We start from the raw sequence: 21325 nt of genomic DNA on the forward strand, positions 1-21325 counted from the left end.
ATATTGTAGTTGATTATAAATAATATATAGATATCTGGAAATATTTTATATGAATATATTAAATATATAAAAATTACATAGAAATTTGAACTGATATACTATATTAGGTTATTTTTTATATCTTCATATAGCCAATATTGACTTACTTGTTCATCAGACACAGAATTTCCATTTACATCAGAGGATGGGCTTATGCCATCACATGGAATATTATCATCAGATACGTCAGTGCTATACCCACTTCCAGTAGGTGAATCAGAAGAATCATTAGACTTAAAGTGTCCACTCCGTTCAGTGGTGCTGGATTTTCCCAATACGCCGAAAGAATTGTATAAGAGAGCCCCAGACTGTCGCCCACCTAAAAGGAATAAACTAACATGAAAAACTGTATTTATAACAAACAGAAAAAAGGTCCTACAAAGTATGTCTTCCAAAATACATTATAAAGATAACCCTGTTAACAATAAAAATGATCCAAAACTAGCCAAGGATAACCAGCGTAATAGTAAGCTACTAGCTATTTATCAGGAAGTTAAGAGCAACAATCTTTAGATCTATGTGACCCAGATAAAAACAAAAACGCATGAAAATAGAAAAGCACACTACAGAAACATAAAAAGCCATAATTTACCCATTAGGCCTTTGCAAAGTCCAAAAACACTATATCTACAGCAGCCCCTCTGTCTAGGCTTCTACTCACCTCTTCATAAAAACAAACCAGGTTGGTTTGACAACTTCCGTCCTTCGATGGCTGTCACGTATCATACTATTCTTTGTCAAATACTCCTGTATATATTCCCTCAATAGACCCTCAAAATGTTTTCCCAGGATTGATTGTAAGCTTACTGGTATATAACTACTAGGGAAAGACCTAGAGCCCTTTTTGAAAATAGGCACCACATTCACCCTGCGCCAGTTCCTTGGAACTATACCAGTCACTAGAGAATCTCTGAATATTATGAAGAGGGGGACAGAAATAACTGAACTAAGCTCTTTAAGAACTCTCTGGTGTAACCCATTTGAACCCAGCGACTTGTTCACATTTATCTTATTTAACATAGCTTGGACCATATCTACATTCAGCCAATTAAAACTATATTAATTAATGTATTAATAGCACTGGCACCGGCTACATCAGCTGCTCTTTCTTCTGTTGTATATACAGAGCTATAGAACCGATTTAGTAAATCTGCTTTCTCTTGATCCCCTGTGACCGACTCCCCATTACCACTATTTAGGGGTCCTACATGTTCAGACCTTGGTTTTTTTTCAATTATATACTTGAAGAATTTTTGGGGATTTGTTTTGCTATCCTTGGCCATCTGCCTTTCATTTTGTATTTTTGCTGATTTTATTACCTTTTTACAGATTTTATTACACTCTTTAGAATTTAAAAAGGCCACAGCTGTACCCTCAGATTTTTCAAATGCCCTCTTTTTGTCATATATTGCCCTTTTTACAGAAGGTGTAAGCCATGTGGGGCTTAATTTTAGTCGGTTATACTGGCTACCTATTGGAATAAATTTTTCACTATAATTATACAAAATGGATTTTAAGCACTCCCATTTATTATTTGTACCATTATTTGACATTAGATGTCCCCAGTCTATGTCCTAAATTGCAGCCCTCATTCTGGGGAAATTGGCCATCTTAAAATTAAGTGTTTTTGCCCTCCCAGCCTGTGTTTATTTTTTTACAGTCTAGGTAAAATATAACTATATTGTGATCACTGTTACCAAGGGTTTCACAAACACTGACATTCCCAACAAGCTCTGCATTATTAGAAATGACCAGATCCAACAGAGCTTCACTTCTAGTCGGGTCTTCCACAAACTGGCCCATAAAATTTTCCTGCAACAGGTTGAGAAAATGTCTTCCCTTTGCAGTTGAAGCCGAACCGTGACGCAAATTAATATCCCGGTAATTAAAATCTCCCATTATCACTACAGTACTAACCTGTGCAGACCGCTACATCTGTTTATATAGCAGACCTTCCACCTCCTCAGTTATATTGGGGGCCTATAAATTACACCAAAAATATTTTTTCCCACTGTTTACCTCCCTTTCTAATTCCACCCACAAGGCTTCAACCTCCTCACAATCTTCACCAGTTGATGCCACCAGTTAAGTGTCTAGTTAATGCCACCTTTAATGTACAGTTAATGCCACCATTTAGTACACAGATGAATTATGCTCCATAACAGCTACTAGCATACACATATACTGTACACACATGCAGACATTTACATACATATACATCTAAATACACATGCACACATACATAATACAAGATTCAGAGTGAAACATATACACAGACAGTAGCCAGCCGCCGCAAGTAGGCGTCGTGCAGCAGGCCGGACCGGGGAAAACCGACCATCCCTGGCAATCCTGTCCGAATGTGCTAATATTCCTGCAGAAAGATTTCATTACCTAGTGGAATCTATGCCACGACGAATTGCTGCAGTTCTGAAGGCCAGATGAGGTCAAACACGCTGCAAGATGGGTGTCTCTAATAAAGCGGCCTTTCAGTGTATAACAGTTTCAAAATCTATAGAGTTAGGATATATAGCTAAACCTGTACAGAAACACGTACGGTATCTAAATAGTCTATGGTATTAAAAAAATAATAATAATTTGGTTCAGTAGAATAGCTATCTAATAGCTGCTCTGTAACTGATTGAAGCCACCCACGATAACGTAATCATGAGTTTACATTGCAAACAACTGAATATTCACCTTTAATGACCAAGTTTTCAATTCCACACTCAAACATTATCCAACCCCATTTTTCCTGACTTGGACCAATGCGGGTTACATCAGTAGTTGGAGGCTGTTCAGTTTCATCGACAAATGTAAAATCATCTAACTCTTCCAGGGTGAAAAGAACCTTTGATTTTTCAAAGGGAATAGTGGTGATTGCGCAGGTTCCCATGTCTGATCAAAAGGAGAGAGAAACATAATCATAAGGGCATACAACAGTTATCTACAAGGCAGCAGACACAATAACATGTTAGCTATACACGCAAAAATTTGCAGTCGCTCACACTGCAAACGAGACAGCACAGTTTTATATTCATGGTATGCAATGTTAAATACTTTTGTGTCAAAAAAGACATAGTATGGTAGGTATGATACCTTTATTGGCTAACCATAAAAGTTCTATATGGAAGCTTTCAGAGCACAGAGGCCCCTTCTTCAGTCTGTTAGCAAATGAATGTCTTAGAACTGCCTGAAGAAGGAGCCTGTGTGCTCTGAAAGCTTGCATATAGAACTTTTATGGTTAGCCAATAAAGGTATCATACCTACTATACTTTTGTCTTTTCTGACACAAAAGTATTTAACATTGAACATTGTTTCCGGCTAACACGATACTACACTATTTTTTTAATATTCATGGTATAAAAGCCTTGCTAAGGTAGATAGCAATCTAAAATCTAAACTCCTGAAAAGTGTGCAGATGGCAAAGTAGATATATTCTCAGTAGCTTAGCACTATAGTGAGAAAACACTAGCTTCCCTTAATTGCGCTGAACACAAGGCATAATCTATTAAATTATAATTAATGTGGGACTTTTAAACACCCAGGTTCTCATTACAGTTATATGATTGAAAAGTGACAACGGATTTCTCACCTGATGTATCTAAGCCTCTGAGCTGACCATGTACTCGATGAACATTTAACTTGGCAGCTATTTCTTTTCCTTTCTCTGCTCCAGCATTAGACCTCAATGACCCAGATGATTGTGGCTGCATCTTTGTAGCATTGGCATATTTCTCCAAGTTTACGGGTGGACGACCAGTCTCCGGATTGTTTGCAATTTCTTCTACCACACCTCTTCAGTGAAGTAACAAACACAACAAGATTCCACATTTCAATAATGAAACATCATAGAATAATTCCTATATAGGATAAGCCATAACATTATGTTCCCGAGAACAAACCCTGACCCCTTTGACATTTCTCCTGCACACATTGAAGTCAAGGTGGCTATCCTGCTTTTCTCTGCACAGCAGGTGGCCAGGGGTGTCACTGTGCAGGGAAACTTAGCTGTAGCACTTAACTAGTGCTGGAGCTCCTTTATTGTGAGCATCGGTAAGGAAGGGATGATGTGTCCTAACAATATGCTATCATTTTGCATGATGGGAAAACCTATTTTTCTGGATATGGGAACTTATTTCTAAGTTATTTGGTGTAAATTTAATGCATAAGGAGTGACAGACCATAGTATGATCTCAATGACACGCATACGTGATGTTACACCTTTCAGAAAACACTTGCTTAGTTTGCGCTTTTAGGAATGTAAAATTACTTTACCTGTTCATCCGGACTTGTGTAGCAATTCTATCAAAGCAAAGCGCGATTAAAGAAACATGGGTAACACTTTTAGTTGCAGCTTGATTAGTAGACTCTTCAATGGATGCTTGTAACAAACACAGATTTACCTGCAACAAGACAGGTTAATTATTAGAACAGTAAGATGAACAATAAGACACATAATTATAAAGAAAGATACAGCAATATAAGATAGGAAGATAGTAAAATACTGTAGTAAAGGAAAATATATTATACAATACTCTTTGAATCTAGGACGATCAGCCTGTTTTATATACTGAATTGCTGGTGTGAACCTCGCTTGTATTTATGATCTAAGGCTAGCTAGTACGCATTGGGGAAGACAAATACAGAGATGGACAAAGAAAACGAAGATTACACAACAAGTCCAGTTCAGTTCAGTTTCCCTGTTCAAGATGGCTAAAATTAGAAAATAGTAAATAGCACAAATATAACATTTTAATCGCATATACAGTGCTGTGAAAAAGTTCCCAATTTCTTCTATTTTTGCTTATTTGTCACAATTGAATGTTTCTTTTAATATTACTGAATCCGTCAGGTCAGCAGCACTGAATGGTTCAGTGACAGCGGGTCTTGCGTGTTGATGACACGCAGGATCTAACTGTTATGGATCACATCTAAGTTCAGAACTTAAATGTGATCGATAACAGGTGGATCCTGCATGTCAGAGACGCAAGACCCGCTGTCACTGAACCATTCAGTGCTGCTGACCTGACGGATTAAGTAAATATAAAAAACATTCAAATAAGACAAATGTGCAAAAATAGAAGAAACTATGAATTGCCGCTGACCTGACGGTTTCAATTGTACATAGTCTTTAACCCCTTAACCCCTTGGAGACACGGCCAATTTCAGTTTTTTTATTTTCGCTTTTTCCTCCCCGCCTTCCAAAAGCCATAACTTCTTTGGGTTTTTTTTCCGACATAGCCGTATGAGGACTTGTTTTTTGCGAGACAAGTTGTAGTTTGTCAGGGCACCATTTATTGTACCGCATAATGTACTGGGATTCTGGAAAAAAATTATTTGTGGGGTGAAATGGGAAAAAAACAGAGATTACGCCATTTTTTGGGTGGTTTTGTTTTTATGGCGTCTATCAGGCGGTAAAAATTACATGTGCACCTTATTCTACAGGTTGATACGATTACAGCGATACCAAATTTATATGTTTTGTTTTATGTTTTACCACTTTTAGAAAAAACAAACAACTATTTGCTAAAAAAAATAATTGTGTCGCCATGTTCTGAGAGCCATAACTTTTCTATTTTTCCGTCAATTTAGTGATGTGAGGGCTTTATTCTTCCGAGACGAGCTGTAGTTTTCACCGATACCATTTTGGGGTATATGCAACTTTTTGATCACTTTTTATTTCATTTTTTTGGGGAGATAAGGTGACCAAAAAACAGCAATCTGTATGTTTTATAATTCTTTATTTTTACAGCGATCACTGAGCGGGTTAAACAACGCTATATTGTGATAGTTCGGAATTGTACATATGCGGCAATACCACTTATGTCAACTTTTAACTCCCCCCTGATTCTAACAATTTAAATGCCGCGGTCATAATTTAAAGTGTTAAACGGGCAGAATCAAAATTAACTTTGTGTCCGCCCGCTGAAGTGAGGTGTTGGCTGTGTAACACAGCCGTCACCCGCCAAGCATGGAGCGTGCTCAGCCCGTAAGCGCGCTCCATACTTCCCCTTGGCGACATTTCAGTAATAGTACGTCGTATGTCGCCAAGGGGTTAAGGACAAGGCAGATTTTGGCCTTAATGACCAAGCATTCTTTTTAGTGTTTTCCTCCCTGCCTTCCAAGAGTCATAACTTTTTTATTTTTACGTCGACTTAGCCGTATGAGGTCTTGTTTTTTTGCGAGACAAGTTGTATTTTTCAATTGCACAATTTTTGGGTGTTTATTATTTTAGTGAACTATGCTATTCCAGCATTGTTTTTTGGATTTCACATAGACGCCGTTCACTATGCAGTGTAAATAACATGTTAACGTTATTCTATGGGTCAGTATGATTACGGCGATACCAAATACGTATAGGTTTTATATGTTTTACTTTTGCACAATTAACACTTTTAAACAAAAATTACTTCATTTTGCACCATCGCTTTCCAAGAGCCTTAACTTTTAATTTGGTCAGTCGATGTAGCCATATGTGGTTTTTTTGCAAGACAAATGTAGTTTTCATTGGTACCATTTTTGAGTACATTTTTTTATTTTTTGGTGGGGGTAATGTAAAAAAAAAACAATTATTTTTTTTATAAACTTAATTTAACGGTTTTCAATTTTTTTTTTAGTCCCACTAGGAACTTTAATGTGTTATCTTTTGATCGCAGATATAACGCTTTGGTATACTCAGTATACCAAAGCATTATTGCCTGTTGGTATAAAACTGACAGGCAATCTATTAGACCATGCCTCTGAAACAGCCTAATAGGCATATAGCCAGGGCAGGCCTGGGGGCCTTTGTTAGGCCCCTGGCTGCCATGGCAACCCGTCGGTGATCGCAGGCTGCCGATCGGTGACAGAGGGAGCTCCCTCCCTCTGTCAAACCACTTAAATGTCGCGGATGCTATTGACCGCAGCATGTAAGGGGTCAAACGGCCGGGATTGGAGGTTTCTCCAATCTTAGCCATTGCAGCGGGAGCTCGGCTGTCACTCACAGATCACAACCACGTACATGCCTGGCGGAATGTGCGAATTGCTGTCTTTCTATGCTGTGCATGTACATGATTCTGCACCAAGGGGTTAAAGCTCCTGGAAATAATCACAATAGAACATATACCTTGGGTATTGAGACATTGGCTTGGAGCCCCTTGATTTTCACATTATCTTGGTTTAGTCCTTTGTTTAGACCTTTGGTCTGTGTTTGATTTGTGCTTCCTTTAACACAATTCTCAGGTTTGGATAATTTATTATCTTGCTTTGACTGTAGCTGGAAAGGAAGAAAATAAAAACACAAATGCACATTAACTTCTACATTTTTCAAGACCAATAAATATTTCACTCCATACGTATCATTTCTAAACAATACTCTGGAAATAATATTAGCTGGCTCCTTATCACTAGATTTATGAGTGCAATAACCGGACATCTACATATAAATTATACATTACTCTAACACACAGATCCATTCTTCAAGAAAGCCTATTAGGACATCAACAGATTTAATTTGTAAATTGAAAAAGTGTTTTTAGTAAATACCTCAAGGCTACACTTGAATGAGGTCTACATTTCCAACTAAGGCCTCATGCACACGGGCGTGCCCGTAATCACGGCCCGCGATTGCGGGTACGGCAGGCCACCGACGGCTGCATTTTCGGGTCGTGCTCCCATACAAAGTCTGGGAGCACGGCCCGTAAAAAACAAAAAATAGGACATGCTCCATAATTCCTGGCACGGATACCTATGATTTTACGGTAATGTGCATGGGGCCTTACTCTGAGCTTGACAACCACATTTTTCTGAACGTGCACCTACACAAAACTACAACCTACTATGAAATACCTGCTTAAAATCGATCAGATCCAGAAAGCACCAGATCTTGTAAAACACAACTTAATAATGTTATTTTATTGAAAAAGAAATTATATTATAATATATATATATAATATAAAAAAGAAAGCATCTTACATTTTCTGAGAAGGTGGTTTTACTGTTTTGTACAGCTTCTTTTAGCACCTTTGCATGCAGATCATCAACAATCGCAGCTGGGTGTCTGGTACTGGTGAACTGTACCATAGCCTCGATGTACCTAAACACAGCAAGCATGTTTACAAATGTCAGCTAATGATAAAATAAAGAAATCATATTGCTGCTTACATAAACCAGTAATGCAGTGTGTGTTATTTTAGTATATCATTTAAAATATGCTCTATTTTTTGACAACTTCCATTTCCAGTAAGATATTTAGGCTTATGTAATTATGCATAAAATCTATTTCTATGGAAAATGGGACTAGAAAGGAGGAATTTTCAAAATACTAGTTATGTAAAGAAATTAATTACCATTCATTCTCTTCAATTAGGCAGTTTCATCAAAGGGATTGTGCCAGGATCAACATTTATCACCTATCCACATGGTAGGTGATAAATGTTTAATTGCTGGGGCCCTAGTGATCACTAGAACGGGTGTATTGAGCCCCCCGTACCTCCTTACTGCACGACCGCAGTGAGAAGAGCTTTAAATGGAGTGGTGTTCGAGTATGCAAGCTGCAAATGTATTCAAAGTCTATGAGACTGACACAAACAGCCAAGTATAGCACTTCATCTGAAGCTTCTCCTTATTGCAGAGGAGCGCAATGGGGAAGAACAGGGGGCTTGAGACCCCACTCTAGTGATCGGTGGGTGTCCCAGATGTGGGGCCCCCAGTGATCAGAAGTTGATCACCTATCCTATGGATAGGTGTTACATGTTGATCTTGGGGCAACCCCTTTAGGCAAACATTGCTGTTTTGAAAAGATGCCTACTTTGAAGAAAAAACACCAGTAAGGCAGGCATTCCTTCAGGAATTTTGAGGCAGATTTTGATCTGCCTGCGCTTTTTTTCCGCGGTTTTCACAGCGTTTTTCGCAGAATAAGGTTAACATGTAATTTGTACTGCACGCCGTAAAATCCAGACCCAAAATAAATGGGAGGCAGAAAAAGCGTTTTTCGCAGTGTTTTTTGCCCGCAGACCTCAATGGCCGCCATTGTGTGCTTTTACGCTGCGTATCCGCCCTGTGTGAACTCACCCTAATACTGAGGGAAATCCTCTATTTTACTAATATATATTTGAGAAAAGTCTACGAAAAAATCTAATAGCATTGGCAATAGCTTTTTTTATTCAAAATACTTCCTTTATTGTGCCCAGAACAGCATACAGATAAGCAGCAACTTTTCAACCCACTACCAAAGCAGGCTGGGCGTTCTGGAGGTGTCTCAAACACTAAATTTTTGACATAATTTATTCTACTATCACTTACTACATTTTTCTTAAAACTGATAGGTCCTCTTTAAAGAGGCTCTGTCACCACATTATAAGTGCCCTATCTTCTGCATAATATGATCGGCGCAGTAATGTAGATAACAGCAGTGTTTTTTATTTAGAAAAACTATCAATTTTGACAGAGTTTACCTATTTTAGCTTTATGCTAATTAATTTCTTAATGGACAACTGGACGTTTTACTTTTTGACCAAGTGGGCGTTGTGGAGAGAAGTGTATGACGCTGACCAATCAGCGTAATACACTTCTCTCCATTCATTTACACAGCACATAGTGATCTAGCTAGATCACTATGTGCAGACACTTACTCACATATTAACGTTACTGAAGTGTCCTGACAGTGAATAGACATCACTACCAGCCAGGACGTGATGTCTATTCAGAATCCTGACACTTCAGTAACGTTTGTGTTAGATTTAAAGCACAGCACATTGATCACATTATATAGAAGATAGGGAACTTATAATATGGTGACAGGGCCTCTTTAAGGAGATCAAGAGAAGGTAAAAAAGAACAATAATTTATAGTAGATCAGTCAATTTTTCTTCAAATTTTCTGGAAAAACACAGAGCTAAATGACAGGCAAAGTCAAGCATCTAACAGTATAGAGCTGTGAAGAAAACGTACCTGTCTAATACTTCCGCTACAAGGGGACTCAAAACAACGTCCACTGCTCCTTTTACTTCTACAATGGCTGTCGTTCTTGTGTGAGAAACCGGTTGATCTAGAGTCCATTCTTCAGTTAGTGTCTCATCATCTGTGTTGTCCACTGCTTTTTTCTCCAAAGGAGTGTAAGGTGTACTAAACACAATAGAAAAAAGAAACAAATAGAAAATGAATCCATGCATGGGAATGATCATGGTATATGAAAATAAACATAGATTTTTTTTTAGGTTTTACTAATTTTACAAAATCAAAACAATTTGTTAAAAAAAAAAAAACTTACTGTTTTGTGCCGTCATATTCTGAGGGCCATAATTTTTTTTATTTTTCAGTTGAGAGAGCTGTGTAAGGGCTTGTTCTTTTATTTATATAGGGCATGCTGTAGTTTTTATTGGTACAAGTTTTTGATCTTTTAGTTCATTTTTTTGAGAAGGTGAGATGACCAAAAAAGCAGCAATTTTGTCATTTTAATTTTTTTCTACGCCGTTCACGGTGCTTGTTAAATAACCATATTTTTTATTCGATCAGATGTGCCAATGCCACTTATGTTTATTTTTTTCATTGCTTACATTATTTTAATGAAATAATTGTAAACAAAAAACTTTTGTACTTACTGTAAAATATATTTCTCGTTGAATTTGTTGAGGGAACCAGCACCATGGGTATAGGCAACACCAGGTAGGGACCTGGCTCCACCCAGTCAGGCCCTACTCTTCCCACAGACACTGGCTAATTCAGCTTGTATAAAAGCAGTAGGAGAAAAAAAAAACATGTTCACGGTCCCATTAGAAAACTTAACCGAACAGACAGAACAACAGGTCCCAGGCCTTAACAAACAAGCATAGGAGGGCGGTATCTGCGTTCCCCATAGAATGTAATATGAAAGATATTACGGCGAGTACAAAAATATTGTATTCTTGTTAATATCATTGGGGGACATCGCACCATGGGACATCCTTAAGCAGTCCCAGAGGGTGGGAAAAAAAACAAAGCAAAAGAGTCATGTGACCCGCCTAACAAACAGCTGCATGCAACCTAGACTGGAATAAGCTGAGGCCAAAGAATGAACTTGGTAAAACTTAGTGAAGGTGTGCACAGAAGGCCGGGTAGCAGCCTTGCAGACCTTACTTACTGAAGCTTGATACCTAACCATCCAGGAGGCAAAAACAGCCATGGTAGAAAGGGCAGTGTCCGGAAGAGGAGGCACTTTACCCTTCGACCAATAGATTTACGAAATTGCAGACCGGCTCCAACACGCAATGGTGGCCAGGGATGCAGCCAAACCCTTGCATGGCCCTTCAAGAACAAAAAAATAGAAAAGAATCAAAGCGCCGAAACAACTTAGTTGCAGCCAGATAGACTCAGACTGCTCTTACTAAATCAACACAATGCAAAGCCTGCTCCCTTGGATAAGACGGGTAGAGGCAAAAAGAAGGGAGAATCATTTTTTATTGATAGTGAAGGCGGAGACTCAGTTCGGTAGGAAGGACCAAACAGGTCGGAAGACCACCTTATTCGTATGGATAACCAAAAAGGGGTACTTGTATGACAATGAAGCAAGTTCTGAAACCTGCCTGATGAAGGTGACAGCCACAAGAAAAGCTACCTACCAGGAAAAGAGAGATGCAAGGAACGGTCTCTGACATTTTTCGAAAGGAGCCACCTGAAGAGCCCCAAGGACTAAATTTAGATCCCAAGGCTCAACGAGATATCTGAAAGGAAGGACTGCATGAATCACCACTTGTGAAAAAAGTCTTTACCTTAAAACAAAAAGTCAAAGAATAAGACAGAGCAGAGACCAGACTCTGGGAAGATAAGCCAAGTCCCTGTTCAAGGCCTGATTGCAGGAAGTACAATATCCTAGGTGCAGATCATTTCATAGGATGGAAATGACTCAACATCATATGGATAACTGGCTCAGATAGACCCCAGGCCCTCAGAACCTCAGCTTCAACAGCCAAGCATCTAAGGTAAAGTGAGGTGGAAGAGCGGAGCTTGGGAAAGGAGGTCAGGTAGAAGCGTAAGACACTAAGGTGCATTCCTGACAAGGTTGATTAGATTTATGTATGAGGCCCAACAGTGACAGTCTGGTGCCACCAGAATCGTTGAAACACCTTTCTTCTTGAGTGCTCTTGGCAAGAGTGGAAGTAGTGAAAAAAATAAAGGAGAGAGAACTTTTTCTATGGAATGTCGAGCACATCGACTGCAATAGCCCTGGGTCATCAAGCCCTGGTCATGTAGGTAAGAACCTTGTGATTGAGACAGGACACAAAGCGATCCACATCCGGGTAGCCCCACTTCTGGCACAGACTATGGAATACTTCTGGGTGAAAAGATCTCTCCCTGATCTAGTCTCTCTCTGCGGGCTAATTATCCACTACTGATATGTGGACTGCTGACAGCACTGGAATATGCTGCTCCGCCCACAGTAGAATTTGAGAGGACTGCAACAGAATCGCTTGACTCCTAGTGCTGCCCTGGTGATTCAGATAAGCAACCCCTGTGGAGTTGTTGGTCTGGATTCAGACGGTCATCCCTGAAAAAATCCAATGGGAGAGACCAATGGGAAAGGGAAAGGAGAATTACTCTCAACCCCAGAAGGTTGATCTGAAAGGACATCACCTCCTGCCATCATGTGCTCTGAGCCTTATGGAGACCATAACTGTATCCCACCCAGAATGGCATCTGATTAGACGATGAGTCATAGGGGAGGAAAAAAACTACTCATCAAGGTGGCAAGTGAGGTTTCCCACCATTGCAACTCCTGGCAGCCTCAAGAGGGCAGGAGAATCAACATGTCCAGTAAGTCCTGAGAATTGTCCCAGTGCGAGGGGATGGACTTAAGAGTTAAATTGTGCACACTAAACTGCCTCGAAGGTCAACACAATCCTGCCCAGCACCTGCATTCAAAGTCGGATGGAAGAGGGGGTTGTTCTGATAAGGGAAAGCCACCTCAGCTCAGATGGAGCCCACCTTGTCCACTGGAAAAGTAACTCTTGCTGTCCTGTGGTTGAGGATCATTCCCAAAAACTCCATGTTCAGAATTGGGACCAATGAAGATTTTTTCCTCATTGATGAGTCCTTCACCAATGGGTCGTCCAGGTAAGGGATTACATTGACTCCTCTGGCTCAGAGAAGCACCATGAGAGTTACCAGGATCTTGGTGAAGACCCGAGGAGATGTGGCGAGCCAAATAGAGAGGGTGACAAATTGGAAATGTAGAGAACCCATGGCAGAACGAAGGAAGCAATGATGGGTCTTGCATACCTCCATATCCCCACTGAATCATGAATGTCAATGAAAGACAGGAATTCTCCCTATTCCAGTGATGTGACCACGGATTTTAAGGACTCCATGCAAAGCCTCTCAACGGGAACAAAGCAGATAGCCTCAAGTCCAAGATTGGACAAAGAGATCCGTACTTTTGGAGTACTGTAAAGAGAAAAGCAGAAGCGCAATCCAGTGTGTGAGGCAGAGTTGATAGAGTTCTTGAAGATTCCTCCTGGAACGTTCTTTCTATCTTGTATCCGGTCGACACTGCCTCCTGATCCCAGGCATTATACACATCAGTGAGCCATGTCTCCTAAAAAGGAAAGTCCCCCCCCCCCCACACATGTTAAAGATGTTTTAGCAGAGGAGTGCTTCTGGGTCCTAAGCTGTTTCTGCCAAGCAGGTCTAGGCTTGAAAGAGACCTGAGAAAAGGCTGCATATGGAGAGTGTGGTTCTGAGAGCTCTTACTACCAGTATCCCCAGAAATAATCTCGTCCAGATGTTTACCAAAAAGCCTGCCACCAACAAAAGAAAAATGCCAACTAGGGTCCTCTTGGAAGCCAGATCGCAGCCCATGATTTCAGCCAATTAAAATGCCAAATAGCAAACAAATTAACTGATGCCAAGCCATTAAACTGGCTGACTCAAGGGAAGACTGAAATAACAATTTTCAAGCATGGATCACCTGAGAGGAAAGCTCGGCTAAATCCTTCTGCAATGCTCCTGTCTGGATTTCAAGCACCGTGAGCAGAATGGGGCAGACTGGCCCTATAAAAATCTCATTTTACACTGGCCACAGGCAAAGCATTTAGCCATGCCCACCTGTACAAGCTGGTTGGTACAATCCTTCCGAGGAGAAGACATGACAGAAGGAAGAGAAAAAAACAAGCAGTAACAACTGAGGGAAAGCGTACAAAAATATCAATACCATACAGCCAAAAGGCTGGCCTACAAGACCCCATGAGATGTGTAGCCCTGTAGATCAAAGCAGGAGAAGATGGTTTTAATAAATGAGCTGAATAGCAGACATCAAGTCCTTAGACCGTTTAAAAATAGCGCCGGTTATGTGGAGGGGGGCTCTTGTGCTGCCCCCCCGACATGCACACAAGTGTCTCTATGGCGACATGTGCATATAATATATACATTACATTTGAACAGTGTCCCTAACTTTTTTCCTTAGAGATATTACTTGAGTTCAGTTCAATATATATATATATATATATATATATATATATATATATATATATATATATATATATATTTTTTTTTTCACCAGATAGATATTTCTAATTGTCATGAGACTGGTATGTATCATTTTTCGCTATTTGATAGCGTTGAGGCGCAGTCTAGTCCTCCAGTTATGTGGTCTCTGATTTTCACTTCTAGTGACTTTATGACTGGTCTCATATGCCACCTTATACTCTTATCTGATTTTGCTTGATACTCTCCTGAGGGAAGCGGCATTGCTTGGTTGTATTTTTCCTGTTTTGTATACAGTGTACCATGCTGATAGCAATTGCCAAGATAGAGATTTGTTTACTATTGGTTCACATTTTGGAGACTTATGTACTCACTGTGGATAACATATTTGATCAGTGTTCCCAGACTTATTTTTATTGGAGATGCTGTTCGGTTCTGTTTGCTTTTATTCTCCTTGCCGCTCCCCTTGGGAGGCATTTATGCATAAATTAGATAGCTACTTATAATTTTTTGGTGCCTAATATGTCTCATGGTCCGATACTCGCTGATGCGGAGATGCTGACTAATCAACATATGGAACTTCGCATTTAGTCACTGCTCTAAATCTCTGGGGTATATAATTCCCGCCTTAGTCCCCGCCCTTATACTATTATAGCATTGTATTATAGTGTTTGATACCCTCCTAGGGTTGGCGGCATTGACTGATCGTGTTTTTCCATTATGAGTATGCTACAGTTATTCCATTAGATTACCTGAAGTAATTTTACGGTTTTGTTTTTTCCAATCTACATGTGGCTGGAATTTTTGTTTTTAGGGGCTATGCCTGAAATAACTCTCATAGATATTAATTAAGAATCAAAAATAAAATGTGCCATTTCTATTTTATTATCGGACAAGTTGGGAATATCTTCCTTCCATTGCCCAGTCGTCCACACCTAGGGTATGTTCATCCGAACACTCTTTACTATTTATCTTCCCCCTCAACTTAGTAGTTTTGCGGTCGGAACACCGTATGTGGTGATTAAATTTTCTCTCTAGTGTTCTTTCTGTTTTCTTCCAGATGACGGCCTTGAAACTATGTTCTTTAAACATCCGTGGCTTTAATACACCAGAGAAACGCTCTCAGGTTCTGTATCATATGCATAAACAACGTGTTCACATATTACTTCTACAGGAGACTCATTTTAAGCTGACCATGTTCCAGCCATGAACCATAGATATTATACGCAGTAGTTTCATAGTACTAACCCTGAAGCTAAATCTAGAGGAGTGAGTATTGTCATCCATAAATCTCTTCTGGTCTCCATCATCGCAACACATTCCGACCCTCAGGGGCGTTTTCTATTCTTGAAACTCTGTATCTCAGAGATTATTCGCTGCTGCTAACTTCTATCTACCTAATAACGACCAGGCGCGTGTGTCACGGTCTATGGGTATGTGGACCCACTAAGCCGCACCACCGTAACGGGGTGGCAGCTAGCCAAATAACAGAGCACCCCAGCAATATAAAGTCCCACACTAGGGTACCTAAATAGTCCACACAGTGGCCGAGGCTTTGGCACGGATGGAGTTGGGTGCAGCAGGTTATGACAGACGTGGCGGATGACTGCGGGTTGCGCCAAAAGTGGCGGATCACACTTGACGTGGAAGATGACACAGGACGTGGCATACGACAGCAGATGCAGTGGGACACGACTCCAGCACTAACAGGCTCAGAAACAAGAACACAGCACGGGATACAGGTAACAGGGCACGGGTAGGAAAAGGAATGGGACAACACTAAGGAACCATTTGCATAACTGACACACGGGACACAGTGGACCCGCCGGGGGGCGAGTAAACCCGACGGTCTGCTGCCATGGACACTACAGTGTCCCCCCTCTTACGCCCCGTCTACTTGGGGCAGGAGCGAGAGAGTAACTTCTTAATGGGAGCAGGGGCACTGAGGTTCTCTTCCGTCTCCCAGGACCTCTCCTCAGGACCAAACCCTCTCCAGTCCACCAAATAGAAAGTCCATCCTCCTACCCTTTTGCAGTCCAGGATCTCCCTCACCACAAACACATCAGATGAACCGATGGGAGCAATTGCGGGACTGGGAGTCTTACTGTAGCGGTTCAGGATCACAGACTTCAGGAGGGACACATGAAAGGAGTTGGGGATTCTGATGGTAGGAGGCAGCCGAAGCTTATAGGAGACCGGGTTTATCTTTTGCAATTTCTCAAAAGGTCCGAGGAACCTGGGAGCAAACTTGTATGAAGGCAACTTTAAAAGAATGTTCCGTGAGGACAGCCAGACTTTGGTACCTGAAAGATACTGAGGCGGCTCTCCTCTTTTTCTATCCGCTTTTCGCTTCATGCGATCGACTGCCAGCAAAATAGAGGACCGGGTCTGTTGCCAGATTTGCAGAAGTCCCCAAATGCAGAGTCAGCAGCGGGTACCTGAGAATTAGTCGACACAGGAAGAGGGACTCTAGGATGGTGACTGTACACAATGTAGAATGGTGTGGAAGTGGTGGACTCACTCGTGCGGTTGTTATACGAGAACTCGGCCAATGGAAGAAGCTGTACCCAGTTATCATGCTGCAAGGAGATGAAATAGCGGAGATAATTCCTAATTCTCCATGATCTGGTTAATCCTCTTGACTTGCCCATTGGACTGGGGTGATAGGCTGAAGAAAAGTCCAATTTCACATCCAGGAGCTTACAGAGGGCTCTCCAGAATTTAGAGGTAAATTGAACCCCCCCCCTGATCGGACACGATGTTAAGGGGCAAACCATGCAAGCGGAAGATGTGCTGAATGAAGAGACTCGCCAGTCGGGGAGCCGAAGGTAGGGCGGTCAGCGGAATAAAATGTGCCATCTTCTAAATCCGATCCACCACCACCCAGAGAGTGTTGCATCCTGCTGAGGGAGGAAGATCGCATTGTGCTGCCAGGGGAGTGAGTAACCTTGTTAGAAGCACACACCGTGCGGGAAGAGACAAAGTCCACAACATCTTTGGGTAGCGTGGGCCACCAAAAGTGACGAGTAATCAGGTCTTGGGTCTTACCAACATCAGCATGCCCAGCCAGTTTAGAGCTGTGTCCACAGCGGATAATTCTTCTCCTGTCTGCCAACCGAACAAAAGTCATCCCCGGAGGGATGTCTCTAACCTGCAAAGGATTGGCAGTGACAATGCAGGACGGGTCTATGATACTTTGAAGGGACTCCACCGTGTCATCCGTCTCAAATGACCTGGACAGGACATCGGCCCTTACATTCTTGTCAGCGGGACGGTAGTGGAGCACCAACTGGAAATGGGAGAAGACCCACGACCACCTCGCTTGACGGGGGTTTAGTCGTTGAGCATACTGAAGATAGGTGAGGTTCTTGTGGTCGGTGTCGATAAGGATGGGATGAGCTGCGTCCTGTAGCAGATGTCTCAACTTCTCCAGAGCCAATTTGATGGCCAGTAGCTCCCGATCTCCAATAGAGTAGTTGCGCTCTGCAGAAGAAAAAATTCTTGAGTAATAGTCACATACTACTGCCTTTCCTTTGGAGCTCCTCTGGAACAGAAGTGCACCTGCACCAACAGAAGAAGCGTCCACCTCCAATGAAAACTTCTGAGACATGTCAGGATGATGGAGGATCGAGGATGAAGTGAAGGCTTTCTGGAGGCTAATAAATGCGGATTCTGCCTCTGGAGTCTACACCTTGGCGTTCACACCATTCTTAGTAAGAGTAGAGATGGGAGCGGTCAGTGATGAGAAGTTTGGGATAAACTGCCGGTAGAAATTGGCGAATCCCAGGAAATGCTGTATGGACCTCAGGCCTTAAGGACGTGGCCATTCCAAAACAGACTTTATTTTCTCGGGACCCATCTGAGAATTTGATCCGAGATGATGTAGCCCAGGAAGGGCAGAGAATTCTTTTCAAAGACGTACTTTTCCAGCTTGGCATATAAACGATTCTACCTTAATCGCAGTAGAACATGACGGACATGCCTCCGATGAGTCGTCTGATCTGGGGAGAGAATCAAAATATCATCGAGATAGACTACAACACAGACGTAGAGGAGATCTCGAAAGATATCATTGACGAATTCCTGGAAGACCGTGGGAGCATTACACAGTCCGAAGGGCATCACCAGGTATTCGTAGTGTCCATCTCGGGTGTTGAACGCCGTCTTCCACTCGTCTCCTTGACGGATTCGGATCAAATTATAAGCCCCACGCAGGTCTAGTTATGAAAAAATCTAAAGTCAAACAGTTCGGATATTAGTGGCAAAGGGAATTTGTTCTTGACCGTGATCTGGCTGAGACGACAGTAGTCAATGCAGGGTCGAAGAGATCCGTCTTTCTTTTTAACGAAGGAGAATCCGGCCACGGCTGGGGAGGAAGACTTTCGTATAAAACCCCTCTCCAAATTCTCCTTGATATAGGCCGACATGGATAGAGTCTCTGGCAAGGAGAGAGGATATACCCATCCACGGGGGAGAGAGACATTTGGAACCAGTTCAATGGGGCAGTAATAAGTCCGATGTGGAGGCAGCGTCTCAGTCTCCCTCTTGCTGAAGACATCTGCAAACTAAGCGAAATGGGGGGGCAGTCCCACCAATGACTGAGGCAGAGGAGGCTGGACAGGATGGATCTGCAACAGACAGCGACCGAGGCACTTGGAGCCCCATTGGAGAACCTCTCTGGAACTCCAGTCCAGGACTGGGGCATGCAGTCGAAGCCAAGGCAGGCCCAGCAGAACAGGATAAATGGCTTTGGGCAAAACAAGAAAATAAATTCGTTCCGAATGAAGGGCTGCAAGTCGGAGCTTCAGCGACTTGGTCTTAGATACAATCGGATGGGGCAGAGGCAGACCATTCACCGAGGCAACAGCTAAAGATGTCTCCAGGGGAACTGTGGGCAACTGGAGAAGATCCACTAGCTCCTTTTGGATGAAGTTTGCCGTGGACCCGGAGTTCAGATAGGCAGAAACCTGATGCGTCTTGTCGCCGAAAACTATAGCCACAGGAATGGTCAACTTGGAACTGAATGCATTATTTGGTACCATACCACCTAGGGTTGTCTCTCCAACTAATCCTAGGCACTGTGGTCCCTCTGGCCTCTGGGGACACAAACGCACAATATGGCCTCTGAGGCCGCAATACAGACAAAGTCCAGAAGTGCGTCTGCGTTGTCTCTCCCGGAGAACCTCTTGGGAACGCTCCCGCATCCTCATGTCAACCCGGATGGCTAGTAGGATGAGATCGTCCAGGGCTCCGTTCCGACGGAAAGCTCAGACGGAACGTCGGAATGGAGCCCAGACGCAGATGTGAACATAGCCTTACTCTCAAAGGACTTACCCAACATTTCCACACTTTCTGGGAAAGACTCAGAATTCGAAGTGGCTTATTGCGTAGACCTGGGCTTCTTAGCCCCCTCTGACAATCCAGATTTCCACCAGCTATGAACAAGAAAGTCTTTCTGACCTGGTCCTCCTCTGCAGATGCTCGGTTATGACAGGTGATATCAGACGATAGACGGCTTCCCTCTTTTCAGAACTCCAGGGGACCTGTCCTGGGAGGACTCTCTCCTGGTTAGAATAGGCTGAACTTTCATCCTTCCACCATTCTACCCTATCTGGGGGGCTTCAATTGACCACAAATACTACTTTCGAATCTATACTGCTTCAATCCTCCATACCTGGATTAGTAATCTCAATGCTCCATACCCTCCTCTTAGATGCTTCGTCGGATTAGCCTCTTGCATTCGTCAGTGCCTGGGAATGTAAACTTGAAGTCAATCTGTCGGTAGTGGCGTGGGATTCAATTTTTCTTTTAACTCATAAAATGCCTACGGCATGTCATGCTCAAGAAAATAACTTGAAGATATTAACTAGGTGATACTGATACCCTCAGATCTTACACAAAATTTACCTTGAGGTGTCTGACATATGTTGACGTTGTGGTATGAAGACTGGAATGATGCTACATATTTGGAGGGTCTGCTCAGTGTTGCAGACTTTCTGGCAGTCTATTTTCGACATCTATGTCTAGGTTGTGGGATCTCCTATGTTGCCCACTCCTCAGATTGCTCTTTTGTCTTTGATCCCTGGTCCCCTATCAGGCATAAAAAAGGGACTTCTTAGAAACTTTTTGACTGCGGATGGAACGGTCATTCGTGGACACTGAAAGTCCACTGAATCTCCCACTATTAGAGAACAGGTGGTTGCGATGGATCTTCTTCATAGAATGGAATCTCTGATGGCGGATGATCATGATCACTCTGACCGAGTCATGCTTCTCTGGCTTACATTGTCCTCTTTCAAATCAGGTCCACACTTTGCTGCTTGGTTAGGTTGAGACATGTCTTTCTTGTATTCTGGCCTATTTGATGTTCTCTGGGTTGTGACTTACATCTGGTATTGGGATTATTACCCTTATTTATTTTAATATATATATATATATATATATATATATATATATATATACACACAGTGAAGGAAATAAGTATTTGATCCCTTGCTGATTTTGTAAGTTTGCCCACTGTCAAAGACATGAACAGTCTAGAATTTTTAGGCTAGGTTAATTTTACCAGTGAGAGATAGATTATATTTAAAAAAAAAACTGAAAATCACATAGTCAAAATTATATATATATATTTATTTGCATTGTGCACGGAGAAATAAGTATTTGATCCCCTACCAACCATTAAGAGTTCAGCCTCCTCCAGACCAATTACACGCTCCAAATCAACTTGGTGCCTGCATTAAAGACAGCTGTCTTAAATGGTCACCTGTATAAAAGACTCCTGTCCACAGACTCAATTAATCAGTCTGACTCTAACCTCTACAACATGGGCAAGACCAAAGAGCTTTCT

At 41.9% G+C, this 21325-nt stretch overlaps 1 protein-coding gene across 7 annotated transcripts in view; it reads right to left on the reverse strand.

Moving 5' to 3' along the window:
- The window catches only part of BLTP1 (bridge-like lipid transfer protein family member 1), a 381561-nt gene that overhangs the window by 165598 nt on the left and 194638 nt on the right, over positions 1-21325 (reverse strand). For all 7 annotated transcript variants that reach the window (XM_075860492.1, XM_075860489.1, XM_075860493.1 and 4 more), the window contains exons 30-36: positions 9970-10143; positions 7993-8113; positions 7145-7294; positions 4315-4442; positions 3632-3834; positions 2737-2934; positions 147-358 (exon numbers count right to left, since the gene is read on the reverse strand). In XM_075860492.1, coding sequence (XP_075716607.1) covers positions 147-358; positions 2737-2934; positions 3632-3834; positions 4315-4442; positions 7145-7294; positions 7993-8113; positions 9970-10143 — 1186 coding nt within the window. The remainder of the gene's footprint in view (positions 1-146; positions 359-2736; positions 2935-3631; positions 3835-4314; positions 4443-7144; positions 7295-7992; positions 8114-9969; positions 10144-21325) is intronic.

This window comes from Rhinoderma darwinii, chromosome 1 (genome assembly GCF_050947455.1).
Source record: "Rhinoderma darwinii isolate aRhiDar2 chromosome 1, aRhiDar2.hap1, whole genome shotgun sequence".
Classification (NCBI taxonomy): domain Eukaryota; kingdom Metazoa; phylum Chordata; class Amphibia; order Anura; family Rhinodermatidae; genus Rhinoderma; species Rhinoderma darwinii.